Source organism: Tarenaya hassleriana, unplaced genomic scaffold (genome assembly GCF_000463585.1).
Source record: "Tarenaya hassleriana unplaced genomic scaffold, ASM46358v1 Cleome228, whole genome shotgun sequence".
Taxonomy (NCBI): domain Eukaryota; kingdom Viridiplantae; phylum Streptophyta; class Magnoliopsida; order Brassicales; family Cleomaceae; genus Tarenaya; species Tarenaya hassleriana.
Window position 1 is genome coordinate 120,003 of NW_010965611.1, and position 16,606 is coordinate 136,608.

General features: G+C 39.3%; 2 protein-coding genes across 5 annotated transcripts; both read left to right on the top strand.

Moving 5' to 3' along the window:
- Nucleotides 1-7,887: 7,887 nt before the first annotated feature.
- On the top strand, nt 7,888-11,302 carry LOC104815201 (protein WVD2-like 4). Of its 3 annotated transcripts, none has more exons than XM_010543518.2 (9): nt 7,888-8,033; nt 8,596-8,951; nt 9,058-9,357; nt 9,458-9,513; nt 9,772-9,852; nt 9,944-10,031; nt 10,150-10,221; nt 10,307-10,414; nt 10,541-11,302. In XM_010543518.2, the coding sequence occupies exons 2-9, from the start codon at nt 8,736-8,738 to the stop codon at nt 11,006-11,008; spliced, it is 1,389 nt and encodes a 462-aa protein (XP_010541820.1). In that variant the 5' UTR covers nt 7,888-8,033; nt 8,596-8,735; the 3' UTR covers nt 11,009-11,302. The 3 variants fall into 3 exon arrangements, with proteins under 3 accessions (XP_010541820.1, XP_010541818.1, XP_010541819.1); XM_010543516.2 differs by having other exon boundaries at nt 8,734-8,951; XM_010543517.1 differs by lacking the exon at nt 7,888-8,033 and having other exon boundaries at nt 8,040-8,951.
- Nucleotides 11,303-12,530: 1,228 nt separating this feature from the next.
- LOC104815203 (RING-H2 finger protein ATL74-like) lies at nt 12,531-15,517 on the top strand. 2 transcript variants are annotated; one of them, XM_010543520.2, is made up of 3 exons: nt 12,531-12,943; nt 13,829-13,926; nt 14,838-15,517. In XM_010543520.2, the coding sequence occupies exons 1-3, from the start codon at nt 12,785-12,787 to the stop codon at nt 15,265-15,267; spliced, it is 687 nt and encodes a 228-aa protein (XP_010541822.1). In that variant the 5' UTR covers nt 12,531-12,784; the 3' UTR covers nt 15,268-15,517. The 2 variants fall into 2 exon arrangements, with proteins under 2 accessions (XP_010541822.1, XP_010541821.1); XM_010543519.2 differs by having other exon boundaries at nt 12,534-13,054.
- The last annotated feature ends 1,089 nt before the right edge of the window (nt 15,518-16,606 follow it).

Genomic DNA, 16,606 nt, shown 5'->3' on the forward strand with positions numbered 1-16,606 from the left:
TATGCATAACATCAAGATTGTGTCGTAACTTATCATGTCTCCAGTAAGGCAATTCCCAAAATATACTTTTTTGTGCCACTTGTGAAAATTACCATACCCTTCTATCTGCAAATGGCCATTCCCGCCAACGTCTGCTGTTTTTGCTAATCCATATGAACTCACGCAATCTTCGAGTCTTTCAAATAGTATTTCATCACCTGTAAGCTCAAGCAGAGCAGTGTCATTTACGACCCTATTCTTACAAAAATTCTTCTTGTTACGTCGTAACACATGATTGCTCGGGAGAAAACGACGATGACAATCAAACCAGCACATCTTTCTCCCGTTCTGCACCCAAAATGAACCAGTCTCATCCGTGCAATAAGGACAAGCTATCCGCCCATGTGTTGTCCAGCCAGACAACATTGAATACGCTGGAAAATCACTGATGGTCCACATCAATACGACATGAAGTAAGAAATTTTGCATAATCGACACATCATATGCCTCGACACCAATGAGCCACAAATTGGTCAACTCTTCAATAAGCGGTTGAAGAAACACATCTAGACTTTTTCTAGGATGTTTAGGCCCGACATTAATATCAACAGGAACAAAAACTCTCTATTCATACACATGTAACAACCCAGTTTTTCAAAAAAAAAAAAAAAAAACCTCAGAACGCCCGTTCTGGAACACCCAGAACGGACGGACCGCGTAGGAACAGACCGTCCGTTCCAGACCCGCAGAACGGACGGACCAGACTGTCGGCAGCAGCCAAGCCGCGATTTCGTCTGGGTCCGACCCAAAACGACGTTTACCCACCAATCTTCGACAATAATTCCGATTTTTAAACCCTAGGGCCCTATGGCTCAATCATTATCCGTCTGAGTCCGGAAATTTTGTCACAAATCATCCAAATCCGAGTTTTTCCCTTGACCATTCTCTCTCCATTCTCTCTCAGTTCAACCCCGAAATTCTCTGTCAAAACCAAAGGATTCAGACCCAAATCGGTTTCTACAGAGCAAGAGGAACATCCCCAAGCTTCCCATCCATCACCCAACGCGCGAATCTAACCCGAGGTGAGTGAATTCGAGTTTAATTCGGAAGTCTGTTAGACATGGGGTTTTGGGTTTTGAGTGATTTCGTGTAAAATTGATGTTTGATTCGTGTTCACCATACAATTCTATGAGTTTTAGTGTAATACCCATAGTGAATCGTGCATGTTTGAGTGTTTTGGTGAAAATCCGAGGACCAGAACGCCCGGTCTGAGGTCAGACCGTCCGTTCTAGGTATGCAGCAGAAATACAGAAGTCCGGAGGTTGAAGACGACTCCAGACCGTCCGTTCTGCAAGTCCGGAACGTCCGTTCCACCCTTGCCAGACCGTCCGGTCTGGACGAGATGGAACGTCCGTTCCACACTTGACAGACCGTCCGGTCTGACGAGACGGAACGTCCGTTCCGAACCGACCGGACCGATCGGTCTAGTGACTAGACATGATAAGACGGGTCTAATATTACCCCGGCTAAAATTATGAAAAAGGGAAAAATATAAATTATACCGGAATTACGGGCCAGACCGGACCCCACGTAGGTTGGACCCAAAATGAATAACAGGTAAGGTTAAAAACCACGGAATGAACCGAACTGGTTATCCGGGCGGACCGGGACCAACTAAGTCATACCGGAGGTACAATTCGGTAAAATCGATGAAAAGACTCAAAGAAAATATATAATCAAACATAAAAGACTACGCAAGCGGAAATGCATGTATAGTAAATAAACTATATAAATGCATGTGATTGGGGTAGTTGGCATGGCACTAGCGTTAATTCGGAAGGGTTCGGATTAGCGTTTAGCGTGTGATTGTAGAAAAGGGCGTGTGTGAATGATTGTACGATGATTGCAAGTTTGTGTCCCATCTATGGGCCATCCGATCCGGGTCGGTTGCCACCCATATGGGATATGATTGTGAATGTGGCGATGATACGATCGCGCCAACGTCCGAACGACAGGACGGTTATGGGCACCCCGAACGACAGGCCGATTGTAGTCAGTACTATTGCGTGACGAGGAACACACGGTTTTTAGAACCGCGCCAACGTATCCGCTAGCGACGGAGCGGATTCCGGGAGATGAGTCTCCCGAGGGTGGGGCAATACATATACCTGAGATTCGGGTGGATTGTGGTCCCCCGAGGAGGTGGTACGGACTTACTCTGCCAGGTTCGGGCCCGAACCTGACAAGTATTTCCGCGGTGGATGGTCGGCAAGGGAGAGTTGCAGAGAGTGGCTCTCTCGTTATAGTCGACGGCGTCGGTTGTAGCCGACGTCAGGTGAACTCCGGTATTGAGAGGTGACATCAATGCCGGAGCGAGGACACGCCTAGCATCGAGAGGAGCCATCGATGCTAGGGTGGGGTGATGTGTTCGGGCGGAGAAAATAAAAAGATACTTATACCGGATTCCGAGTGTGTGCGGAGTAGATGGATTCCGAGGAGAGAGGTGGTTGTGCTATGCACAAGGGGAGTACATACCTACGCATGGTGCGCGTAGAGACGATTTGACGGACTCTGTCCTGCGACTTGTCGTACGGCCGACTTGTCGTATGGACTTGATTGTGATTGCTGCGTGCTTATAGTGATTCATGTTTTCAATTCCTGTTTATTAGAATACTAGTATATACACACATATATATATATGTTTGTGTTTTCCCTGGCACCATGAGAATGGAACTCCGGGTTACGCCCGAGTTCACTCTCTAAGCAATTAGCTTAGGACGTTGTTACGCAATGTTTCAGGTCGTGAGCAGCAGTAGCTGAGGAGCGACGGACGTCAGAGACTTGGGTGACCTGCCGTGTGATCATGTATAATTATTTTTCTACGGTACATTTACGTATTTGGGAAATTATAACGATGGTAGACTTTTATGGTTTGTAATAATGTGATCCTACCACTGTTTATGTATAATTATAACTGGAATAATGTACCGTATATGTATGTATGAATGTTTTCTTCCGCTTAACTCTGAAAATAAAAGTTTTAAATTCCCGCGCATGTTTGGAAAATGTGATTTTATTTTACTTGTCCATGTGACGTAACTCGTATTGCGGGATGCGGGTTTCGGGTGTCACACACATGTCCGGAGGCAAATTGTACGGTGTCAGAATCACCGGCCACAGAGAGTAATTCGGACCAGACATTCCAAATGGATTAAACCCATCCGTACATAATGCTAAATATACATTTCTAGACTCGCTTGCAAAATCAGGAAATACCTGTTGAAAATGTTTCCAAGCCAATCCATCAGATGGATAATGCATTTCTCCCTCTGGAGTACAATGTTCCGCGTGCCAGCGCATATGTGATGCAGTCTTTTCGGATTGATATAACCGCTTTAATCGATCCGTTAATGGCATATAAAACATTCTTTTAAAAGGAATTAACTTGCCTTTTTTTGAAGATTTCCGTCGTGGTCGGTATCTGTCTTTGTTACAGAACCGACATTGCATCAGATCTGAATCGTCTTTCCAGAAAATCATACACTTGTTCTCGCAGACATCAATCTTCTGATACGGTAAACCCAACGTCCGCATTAAACTCTTAGTTTCATAATAAGATTCAGGTGCAGTGTTACCTTCTGGGATATAATGTTTAAACATCTGGGTGAAACCGTCCATACACCTTTCTGGAAGATTATAATCTGTCTTCATATTCATCAACTGTGAAGATAATGATAACCTTGAAAGACCTTGGACACATCCATCGTATATCGTCGTATTCGCCGTATGAAGCATACCATAAAACCTTTGTGCTTCTACGTTGGGTTCCTCCTCCATGTGGGGCGATGGAACGATGTTGGGAAATGCATCACTCACCATTTCCGTGTATGGATTCCTTATTTCTTCTCCAAATGTCATCTCCGACGTCGTATTATTGATTTCTTCATATCCAACCATATGTACATCTTGTGATGATGATGTATCATAGGTTTCTCCATGTGCAAGCCAAACAAAATAATTCGGCATGAAACCTTTACGATATAAGTGATTCCACACTTCATTCAAACTCCGCCATTTTTTATTCTGGCACTTTAGACACGGACAAGGCAGCTTTTCGCTCTCCAAATACGAATGATTTGACGTGGCAAACGACATAAAATTTTGCAACCCTTCTTCATATTGCTTTGAGATTGATTCGTAATAGAATCAATTCTTTCATACATCCATTGTCGAGAATAAAACGACATTTTTTTAAAACTTTCTATTTTTTTCTCTTTGCCATGGAGAATACATGCCGCGGTTGTTAAATAGACTTCGAGAGTGCGACGGAAAGCGACGGAATGCAGATATTGCGACGGAGTAACAACGGAATGCGACGGGATTAAGTCAAAACGAATAACACGTGTTTAACTACCTGCGACGCACCGAATCCGTCGCATTACCGACGGAAATGGCCGTCACCATCCGTCGCTAATTATTTGCGACGCAATTTTTCCGTCCAAATCCGTCGCAAAATTTTCCGACGAAAGTTCGGTCGCAAATATCCGTCGCAATCCGTCTGACAAAATTACCGACGGAAAGTTTCGTCGGTCGTTGTCGAAATTGTCGACGGACTGCGCGACGGGTTACGATTGATGCAAATCCGTCCCAAATTCGTCGTTGTCCGTCGCATATATTTTAAGCGACGGAAATTCCGTCGCAAATTCCGTCGGTAAATACAGTGTTTCTTGTAGTCATAACATCATCTATTTTCTCGGCGTCTCCAGTTTGATGGGCGTACTGGTTTTTCTGAGGGAGGGCTTCTTCGCTTCATGTCAGGTAGATCTTGACTCAAATTACCTCCAGACACAAAATTAGGATTGAACTGAGATTTACCTTGATATCCGAGACCAGAATGATCTCCAGTGTTTCGACCCTGTCCAAGCAGATGATCTAATTTTCCAGTCTCATTTCCAAGAAGGTGCAGATTCTTCTTAGTTCCTTCCAGTTGACATTTCATCAATGAAGCCTCTTCTTCTTTTTGTGCAAGTTTTTGTTGAGTATCTGTCAGCAACAATTGTACTTGTCTGAGATCCTTCTCCAGTTGTTGTTTTTCACTGATCAGTTGCTTATTCATCAACACCAACTTGTTCATTTCTTTGAATAATTCCTCCTCAGTGACTTCTTCATCATCACTATCCACTGCTTGATCATTTTCTTCTTCAATGATTCCAAGAAATGCTACAAAATTGGACAAATTTTCTTCATCACTCTCTTCCTCAGATGAGCTATCTTCATGAGTGATAAAGGATTTTCCCTTCTGTTTGGTACATTCCATCTTCGTGTGTCCAAATCCTTTGCATTCAAAGCACTGTGTCTCCTTGAGATTCTTCAGCACACTTTCTCTCTTTGCAATACGCGGACATTCACAGCCTTCCAGTGTCCTGTACCTTTGCATTCTAAGCATTTTCCTGAATCTCTGTCATTTTGTTGTCCAAATTTCTTCTTTCCCTTGAAAAATCTATTGAACTTCTTAATGACCAGTGCCATCTCATCATGTAACTCTTCTTCAGACTGTTTTTTATTTTTTACCTGTCTCCTATTCTCTGAATCAATCTCATTAGTTCAGGAACATGAAGAGCAATACCTTGTCCTTTCTTGGTTTGAACAGACGATCCACCATTCATTAGTTGCAATCTCAATTCATGTGCAGCAAATGTTCCGACAACTTCTTTGAAAGTGACAGTCTCCAGATTGTTTAGCCTTCAAATACCAGAATTTGTGAGTGGTACTTGGCTGATAGACTATTCAGAAGTTTCTTTACCACCTTATCATTACTTATCCTTTTGCCAAGTACACTTGCCTCATTTGATAAAGCACTTAGCTTCCCACAAAATTCCTTAACACTTTCATCATCTCCCATCCTCACGCGTTCAAACTGAAGATCTATGATATCCAACCTGTTTCTCTTTACTTTGGAGGTTCCTTCATGAATAAGCTCCAAAGTATCCCATGCATCCTTAGCAGTTTCGCACCACCGAACGAGAGAGAGAAAATTCAAGAACGGCAAAACACGGTCTAAGCGAACAAACCCTGATCTGGGTCTCATAAACTCGACCCGTACAAAGACCAAAATTCCCTTTCGCCTTTAGAAACCTTCTATCTCTGCTAGACGCTTTGCGAGCCTCTCCTTTGCTCCGAGGGTTTGAAGAAGATAACCAACAAATTGTTTTTTCTACGTATAAAATGTAAGATATTCAATTATAAAATATTAGAAAAGATTCAATATTATTCAATAAAAAAAACGTAAGACAAATAACATAAATAACCAAAAAAAATATAAAACAATACCAATCTAGAGAGCATTTGAATAATAGATTAAGTTTTTGGTTATTGTAATTAAATTTTGATTAATAGAGGTTAATGTGATTCCAGCTAAAGTTAATGTGATTTATTTTCATAAAATTTTACAAGTAAATAGTTAAAAAGTAATTTTATATATTTTTTAATAAATATAGAAAAATATTTATGAATATACGATTTTGAAACTGTAAAATTTGAATGCAAGTTAATCTAAATATATGTGTATTCATACATCCGAATACAAATAAAAAAGCAATACAACGTTACAAAAAAGTCCCACGCTGAAATATTTCGGACCAGCCCCTGAAGAGCGAAACTGGTGGGCCCGACATCGGGTGGTACATGAGAAATTATTCAGTACAACGAACCACACACAAATTCGCCAAACCTTATGGGGCCCATAAGATCCGACGGTGCAGATATGTCTCCTACGTGCCAACGCTCCCACGCTGAGACAGCTCACGTGCGGTTGGCGGGAAGACGGCGGCAACGTGGAGACCAATCATGTCGAACGGTATTGACACGTCATCAAGAGTAAGAATGGGGGGTCCATGTCCCTTGTGGTTCGCTGTAACGGAGACCTCTCTCTCCTCGTCTCCCACGTTCTTCAACAGTGCTTTGTCTTCTCTTCTCAATCATTGGTCTCTTTCTCTATTTACCGTTTTGCCACTCTTCCGTTTTTCTTTTTTTTTTCATTATTTGTTTCAAATACAATTATATGTTATACAATTTGGATGGATCTGATTTTATGTAATCGAACCGAAATTAACATTTCGAATTGGTCCTTTCTTATTATTATTCTTATTAACTGGTAGTTCAAAAATTATTTATTTGGGACTAGGGTGACGGTATTTTTTTTGTTAATATGAAATTTGAAGTCATATTATTTGTTGTAAGATCTCGGTATTCTTGTAATCTATAATTGTTAAGAATTAATCTTAAAAAAATACCAAAATATTTATTTGGTATTCTTGTAATCTTTTACAATTTTAGAAATATAAAATTACTTTATCCTATTTAAAATGTGAATAGTAATATCAGGATATATTTTTCCACCGTTATAGTAAAATTTGATATTTTAATGAAGAATAATAGATTCTCTCCTTTTCAACCTTTTTTTTGTTTAGAAATTACAATACAAAGATTCAAAATTAAATATGATATTTTTTCTAAAAAAACAAATAAATCAAAATAGAAACCAAAAATTAAAATATTCGAATACTTTTAAAAAATTATATTATATTAGTAACTGAAAGTAAATTTGATCTGAAAAAAGAGCAATCATTTAGTTCTGATATGAACAATTTGTTTCCAACTATTCATTTGATTTTATTTTTTTGTTACCAAAAGTTAAACTAATATATACTAAAAAATCATCTACTAACAATTATGAGTTCATTTCTTTTTATAAGTAAATTTAGAGAAAAAGACAAAAATTTAAGGGATAAGAACTAATCACCCGCAAAATATATTTAAATAAATAATAACTTTAAAAAATCAAAAGACAGCCAAAGGTGGGGCTGTTTTCGTCATTTTGGAGACATATCTCTCCTGACCTTGAAAACGCCCATACTATTTTGCACAATCAGCAATGGGAAGAATGTCACTGTTCTTCTGCATACCCTTTTCAATGTATCAGCCTTAAATTCCAGCTTTCGAAGCTTCCTTCGTCAGATAAAGTGTTTCCGCTTTGCAATCTCATCCACATATTGGTGAGTAATCACTTTGATTTCAGTGTGTTCTTCATGACTTTGTGTCGTGGGAACTGTTGTTGAAATTCCTTAGTGGGGTTTTCTCCGTGGTTCTGTTCTTTGTAACAAAATTGGATTTTGATTTGTGGCCTTTGCTTTTGGTCCGTTGATGGAATCTGGGTTTTGTTTGGTTGCTGAGAAAATGCAGCATAATGGTTCTGGGAGAACATGTGTGATGCGCTGTTTTAATCGTCCCGACGCGAAGTTTGTCTTGACCATATTGGAAAGCAAAGTTATCTGAATTCGAATTTAAGTCGAACTCGAGTGATTTAAATAGGAATTATGATATGAATTCTCATTGAGTTTTTGGAATCTTCTGAATCTATGGCCTGTTGATGAGTTTAGTGTAGTGTATATTGTTAGATGATGTTTAAGATGACAGATCCAATATGCTTTAGAGTCTGTATTTGGAGTAATAAACTGTCACGATTTGACGAAACCATAGAATCTCTGTTTCTTGAGAACTTTCGGTCTGGAATAATGATAATTAGCATCAGCAATTGTTCTCTCTGATGTTTTTTAGTGTAGGGCTGAATAATCAAATCATCAAATGGAAAATTGCTTGGTTCCTCAAGAAACCAAGATACGGTCTTAGCGTTTGAACCAAGGGGGCTTGGTTTGGTTCACCGTTAGTGGATATACTTTTGCTATTTTGTGGCAGGAATGGCATCTGAGAAAGGCATAGCAGTGGAGGATGAGAGTGTTATCACTGAGATGAATACCGAAGAGCAACCTGTCCTAGAATCAAAGAAAGAGGAAGCTAATGTATATGAGAGTGGCAAGAATCCGAACGAACCAGAAAATCTTGAATTATCTGGGAAGAAAGTGGAGAATATGGATGAGAATGTTCCAGAAGCTAAAATCTCGAAACCCGTTATGGTATAACTCCCGAAACATCCATCTGCGTTCTCTGAGTTCAAGGCTGTTCAGAAATTTCTGAACATTGTATGTTTTTATAATGTCTTTTCTGCTCGATTTGTTGCAGGAAACAAGCAATCAAGATTCGGGTACTTCGAAGAAAAGCAAAATGGCCAAGGAGAAGGCTGTTCCAAAACACCAAGGGACATTTTCTCGGAGCCCGAGATTCCTTTCTCAAAGTCTTTCATTCCCATCTCGAGGACCTCATGCTGCTATTACTAGAAAGAGCATCGGGGCTGCATCTAAGACTACCGTTAAATCTGTCCTTGTGAACGGACCAAACCCTAAGGTTGCAGCATCTCCGAGAAGCAATGTTTCCACCAAGCGGACAAGTTTGGTATCCACGCTCCATAAAAAACAAATAACGGTAACTTATTTACTACATTGAATTGTTGAAACTCTAATGGTATATGTTGTTTCTGTCTTTTCCTGTTTTGAACTCGTCAATTTTTTTTCGTATTTTTCAGCCTGCAAAACCCGGTTCTGAGGATGCTGCTCTGGACCCTACTTCAGAAGTTTCAAAGTGAGTTGTTATATCTGTTCGTTTCAAGACGTGCAACCGTGGAATTATATGATTCATCAATTGCAACTAGGCTCTGATAACATTTTGAAATCATGGAGCGAAATTCATAAATGGTAGGAGAATATTCAAATGATCCATCAATTATATGGAAACTAACTTTAACTGGAAACTAAACCGATATTCTAATAGAGGACTAAGCAAATATTTGAAGGTAGATCTAGAATAGTTCCATGAACTGTCTTGGCACCACAATGGCAGGTCGGGAGATAAGGATTCTAAACCAGTGAAAGGTGAAATGCCCAGCAAAGATGATGAGGACACACGTTCTACTACGACTTCGTATGGCTGTTTCTGTTTTTTAGTCGTTCATTCTTTTTGTAAAAAGCCGAGTTTATCTATATCTATGTTACTGTTCTTGAACATTCAATAGAACTTCAACTCCTCGAGGGCGGAGAAGCATTGGATCCGCATCTGGATTTTCATTCAGGTTGGAGGAACGGGCAGAAAAACGCAAGGAGGTTTGCTCATGACCAGCCCCACAAAAAAAAAAAAAAAAAAAACAACTTGCTTCAACTAAAGCAAGTTTAGTATCCTTACTAACCCTGTCTTCTGGTGTTGTAATGGTTTTGGTGTCAGTTCTATACCAAACTAGAAGAGAAGATCCATGCAAAGGAAATTGAGAAGAGCAATTTGCAGGCAAAATCAAAGGTGCAATCTCGATAAATAAAAAACTTTTATTTATGGGGTTTGTGTAGGAGAAATTACTTAACGTTTTTCCGAATGTCTTGTGCAGGAGAACCAGGAAGCAGAGATAAAAAAACTAAGGAAAAGGTTGACATTCAAGGCATCTCCTATGCCGAGTTTCTATAAAGAACCTCCACCGAAGGTTGAGTTGAAGAAGGTAACCGTCTTCTTTATTCCAAGACAGACTCTTAATTTCCCAGTCTTATAATCTTTTAGCGTCGTTTAGTTTTATTGCCATATCTAAGTCATCAACATGGCAATGGTGGTTCATAAAATATTGCAGATACCAACTACTCGTCCAGTTTCTCCTAAACTTGGACGCAAAAAGGGTAATGTGGATACAGTCGGAGGTGAAGCTGGTTCTTGTGCCAGCCCTCGTGTGAGCCTTGAGAACATTAGTTCCGGAAAAGGAATGCTGAAACAAAAGGACTCATCTATTCTGGAGAAACCTGTCACAAAATCCCAGCCAAAACTTCAAACCCGAGAAATTTCAGACTCAGATAAAATCGAGAAGCCATTGAAGCCGAAACCAAAGAAAACAGAACCGAGAAAGCACGCCAAGAAAGAAGAAACAAAGAAAGCCGATGAAAACCTGAACTCTGTATCTGATACTCTCATTCAAGAAAATGAAGAGACCGCTAAAGAAGAGCAGAACAGTTCTACCTCTGATGTTCCGAATAAGATCGAGAAACTGAACTTGAACATTCCAAAGGCTGAGATTATTACAAGTGAAGTTGTGGCCGGAGGCTGAAGACAACCTAAGGGTTAAGGATCAAAGAGCAGGTCTGGTTCTATTGTTCTGTGTTTTTTTTTTCTCTATAATGTGAATACATTCCTTGCGTGCACCTTACAGCATTCTTTTTACTTTATTTCTTACTACGCAAGTCATACGGTCTCTTGCGATGCAATACTCGTCTTTCGAGTTGCAGTGTAAAGAAGGGTGTCTTTTGTTTATGCTTAATGCTTTTGTATTTTGCATTTTTTTTTTGAACTTTGGTAAATTCGACAATGTAAAAAATTTTTGGTAAAAGGTTTTTGTATTTCACTTTTTCTAAAAATATGTAAACAAAGTATTGGTGCAGATGGCCACATGCATCAAACAGAAAAACTAAGACAAAAGTGTGTAAATTATTTGGATGGTTTATCTGTTCCACGAGGTTTGTAAACTATTGCATGGGATCGTGGTGATTCTCCCCGTTATAAAAAAAAAAAGTGTGTAAACCACAATTAATGATCAGTTTGTTCCGAAATGTTCTGTCAGCCTTCTTAAGTAATATTATTTCAAATGTGTATCACCTTAATTACAAGACAGCCATACCAATAGCCCCGACCAATCTGTTGGAGGATAATAAATATCTAGGCGTCGCATGGCCCCATAGAGTAACAACGACTTTGTGAATGTACAGTTTACAGAGATGGTTGCGAGACTCACTGGCTAGATTACAGAAAAAACATCTCGGATTCACCATGAAGTCAATCTGTTTTCACTGGACACGGGTTATGATAGAAAAGCCAACAAGGAAAAATATGTTTTGGAGGACCGAAAGGTGTCCAAAACACTATATCTATTGCTGTATGGGACCAAGATCGCCTAGGGAATCAAGGAGAGGACCGAAAGGCGTCCAATTGTCGTACCAAAATGACGTCCGCGTACCATTTCCGACCTCCGTGCATATATGGGACGCTGCCATGTGCTTCAGCTTCAACAACTTTCTGAAGTAGTGGGTTGAATGACCAGAAGTTTCTGCGAGAGAGGCAGTGAGTGGTCTTTGATCCACGCCACCCATAAAAAAACCAGATCTAAAAATGAGATGACATATTAGCCTCAACCCACTTATATTGTTCCAAGTCTGTAAGTTGCGCAATCCTGATCCTCCGTCTGATTTAGGAATGGTGAAGATTGTAGTTATTTCGCGATTTATCAAAATAAAAATGGAGAGATTTGAAAATGAAATAAAATACTTTTGAGACTTTTTTTGGAAATAAAATAAAAATGGAGAGATTAGAAAGTTTTCAAAAATACGGTATAGTTTTATAATTTCTATAATTTGATGAGAATAAAAGTTCTCCAAAAATCGAATTGAAGAAAAAGTGTATACGTTGAATCGAAATGAAAAGGAAAAAAATATTTGTAAGAAGAATAAAAAAAGAAGGCCAAGGGTGAAAAATCCAGAATAAGACAAGAATCTGGAGTTTAAAATATGTCATAAAATGATTGATATGAACAAAGACAACATAAATAATTTAATAAGACCGAGTCGCTGAATCAGCCCTTTTCCAATTGGTTTGACTTCGTTTCACACTACTAAATTACAACAGATATAAGATCTAGTTATCCGATTTTCACTTGATTCTTCTCTTTCACTCTTCCAAGCTTAAGATTCCTCCTCCTTTGTGTGCTTCGCTCTTCGTTCTTCAACATCGAAAATCATCATCACAGAGAGAAATTTTTATGGGTCGTGATGAAGTGTCCTGAGATTGAAGATTGCCCACGAGATGATTCGTCGGTTGCTGGATCGCTCTGGTGATGGTGCCGGTGGAGGAGGTGTTTAAACATGTGGGTTTTGGGTTTGCTGATCTGGGTCTGTTTGGATTGAGAGAAAATCGAGGGGAAAATAGTTGTGAGGCTACAGAGAAAATGATATCTACGGGTATAAATCTGGTGATGACGGTGATCGGATTCGCGGTGAGCACCATGTTCATAGTGTTTGTGTGCACACGCCTTGTTTGCGCTCGGATTCACTTGAATTCATCCAGAAGATCATTTCCGATCGCTTCCCGGTCCGATCTTAGTATTGTAAGATGACAGATTTACGCTTCTTACCGTGTTTTTATTCTTGTCTCTTGAAGCAGTGCGAATGCGAGATTTCTCTCAATCTATGGTCCTGGAGAATGATTTTCGCCTTGTTGATTCTTTTATCATCTGGGAATTGCTTTGAATTTGGATCGAATGGAGACTGAGGATAAATCAATAGGAATAAATTGTTCTTTTGAATGGCAAATATTATCTAGCTGGTGATATATAGTGACAAGTGTTCTGCAATCTTGGATCCTGGGACTTTATTTGGTGTCAGTGTCTTCAATTACAGTGGAGATCTTAGTTTTGGGGATCTTCCCAATACAGATTACAGTGGTCTGTGATTGAAAATCTGCTTGATTTCTTTGCTTTAGTTCTCCAGCAATGCTTTTCCGTACAACTTTTGTGAATATCTTTGCAGATCTTCACTGACCTTTTCCCTCAAATTGCAACCTTTTGATAAAAAAAGCATTCGGTTTCAATCATTATGTTCCTTATCGTTATATCTGTTGTCAAAATATCCATGAAGTTTTTTGACAAAAAATAAATAAATTCCATGAAGTGCTTCGACTATGATGGAAGATATAGACAAGAAAAGAGGGGAAAAAGTGAAACCTTTTCTTTTTCTCTCGTATGTGTGTGCCCTTTTAAATGGCTGCTGAGACATTTTCAGAAACAGTATGCTCTTCTTTGTTATGCTTCCCTGTTCTATTGTCATCTTGTCTTTATGTTGTTTTTTTTTGTCTGAAATGGCGTTAAATTTCCGTATTGCAGCTCGAACGAGGTTTACATGGTCTTGAGCCAGTCGTCGTTGCCACCTTCCCAACAAAGTTGTACAGTGATGAGTGCTTCTCAGCTTCAGCAGATACACAGTACGTAATTTTTCTCGTGCTTTTGAGTGTATATTACACAATTTAACGACGATTTCAAGTTGCTGAAATTTCTGATGCTGTAAGGAAATAACCCTGGTATACGTTAATGACCGTGTTGCGCACTTAGGTGTAGAATATTTCGATCTTCTTCCCTCTGTTTCACTCATTTTCTCTGTTTCTCCCCCTCGCATATCCCGTTTTAGGCTAACTGACGGTAGGCACTTGGCCGAGATTATGCCATACATATGTAGAGAAAGAAACTTGCAACTTGAAGAAAGAACATCGTTATGGTTCAGACAAGTCCTAGTCAGTAAGATTTCTCGGCGTGCACATCAGTCATAATTGGCCCAATGGCAGAGAATGTTATTAGCTTTGCCTTGCATTTATTTCTTCTCCAACTTGTTTGGAAAATCAGGTTTTGTAAATCATACATGTTGGACTTTTCTGAACTCTCGATGTCATTCTCCAGCTGTCTTTTAGATTCAGGAGTGTGAACTCTTTCTTGCTTGTTACTTTTAATCAATTAGTATGAGTATGTTGAGTTCACGGGGTTCGAGTCTTGGAAGCAGCCTCTTGCAGAATATTCCGCAAGGTAAGGATTGCCTACAATACACCCCTTGTGGTGGGATCCTTCCCCGAACCTCGCTCAATAGGGACGCTTTGTGCCCCAGGCTGCCCTTTATGAGTATGTCGAGTTCTGCTGTTCAGATTTGTCATGCCATGGGTTCAGAACTATTGAAGACATGGTTATTAGTTTGATGCAAGGGCGAGGAAGTAGCAATATGTGTTCGTCGTTATGATTTAATGCATAATAGCATTAACTTTATCTATCATGGTTTCACTTGCAGTGAATGGACAACTGTGTCATACACCATTTCTGATTAAAGAAGAGTGATTTTGTGTCATTGCAGATGCTCGGTTTGCCTGGGAGAATACCACAGAGAAGATGTACTACGGATCCTGCCTTATTGCGGCCATTCTTTTCACGTGAACTGCATCGACATATGGCTTCAACAACACTCCACATGCCCTGTCTGCCGAATATCACAGCGCGACTCTTCCGACAGAAAGCGTCTGATGCAACCTCTGCACAGCCCAGCCACCCGGTCTCCCTATGGCGCAGACACTCGTTCATACAGCTACATCTTGACCCCAAATGGGTTTCCGTCACGAACTCGTGACAATCACGGGATTGACCCAATACAGGAGGATCACTGTGCATCTCTCGGGGACACAGACGAAACCGCTATTGATATGAATCCCGTCCCCGAGGGAACGCCAATGACGAAAGGGCATCTAAAGAAGCATGTGGAGAGCCCTTCAAACCCTCAGATTCAGTAACCTTTTTTTTTTTAAAGTACTTTGGAGTTGTAGTTGTGGTGCTGTGTGATTCTCATCGCCATCCTTTGCATGACAAAGGCCTTGTTTTTGTTCCTTCTTTTTACTTGTCTCTATCTGTCTAAACTCACAAGTACATTTAGTTTGGTTGGTTTTCGCTTAGACAGTTGTAAACTTGGATTGTAGTTCACTTTATATCAGATGAATGTTATATAATGCCACTGCACTATGGCAAGGGATTTTAGTGTAATGATGCACATTCGCGTCCTCATTTTCTTTTTCAGGCCAAATTGTGTTCGAAGTCCCTAAAGGAGTCCTCCTGATGATAGATGGCATGTGCTCGAAGTTTATAATGAAACATGCTCTTTTTTCTTGATAGAATAGCAAGCAACTTTTTAGTTTTGTAACCGTTCCCTTAATGTATTTAAAAACATTTTATAATTATAATAATTTATTGGTATTTTTCTTTTCTTTTCTTTTTCTTTTCTTTTTATATCATGATAATAAATCACCATATAATCTGATTACTCATTTTGTATTATATGTCACATTGTATTTATTAAAAAAAATATGTTTTAATTAATTTAATGACCAATAAAAACAAAAAAGTGCCACAAATACAATTATTAATATATATAGATTTGTTTCTTAAGAAATTAAAAAAAAAACTTAAAAATTGTGTTAAGGTAGTGTGAAGGATTATGCAGGTCTGCCTTGATGGCAGATTCTATCAGAATTAAGCGGCAAGTTGTGCAATTTTTTTATATAGATATTTTTTTAGAAATGTTTTGCCTTTGGACAGCATAAAATAATTTTTTAATATTTTGTTTGAATAGAAGAATAATATGCTACTTTAAAAAAAAATCAAATTATTCAAAGAAACAAGAGAAATAATTAAACAAATTATTCAAAGATATTCATAGTATTTAAATTGTAACAACCCAAAATTTTTTTTTTAAAAAAGAAAAAAATTCTGGACCGACCGGTCTAGACCGGTCCAGAGGTCTAGATCGACCGGTCTAGACTGTCGGCAAATCGAGACAAAAACAGCGACCTAGACCGACTGGTCCAGACGTAGACCGACCGGTCTAGACGCTGGGCAGCGACAAAAGTCGCGATTTTCGGCCGAAAATCGACCCGAAAGCGACGTTTTCCCATTAATCATCGACCAAAATTCGGATTTTTCAACCCTTGGGCCCTATTTCTATCCGGATTTGTCGAATCCATGCCTTCTTAATCCCTCTCCCGTTTCAAGTCTTCATCATCTCCTTCAATACTCAACCCTCTCTGCAAATCCGAAAAATTCCGTCTTAAAACCCATAAATTAACGTCCAAATCGGTT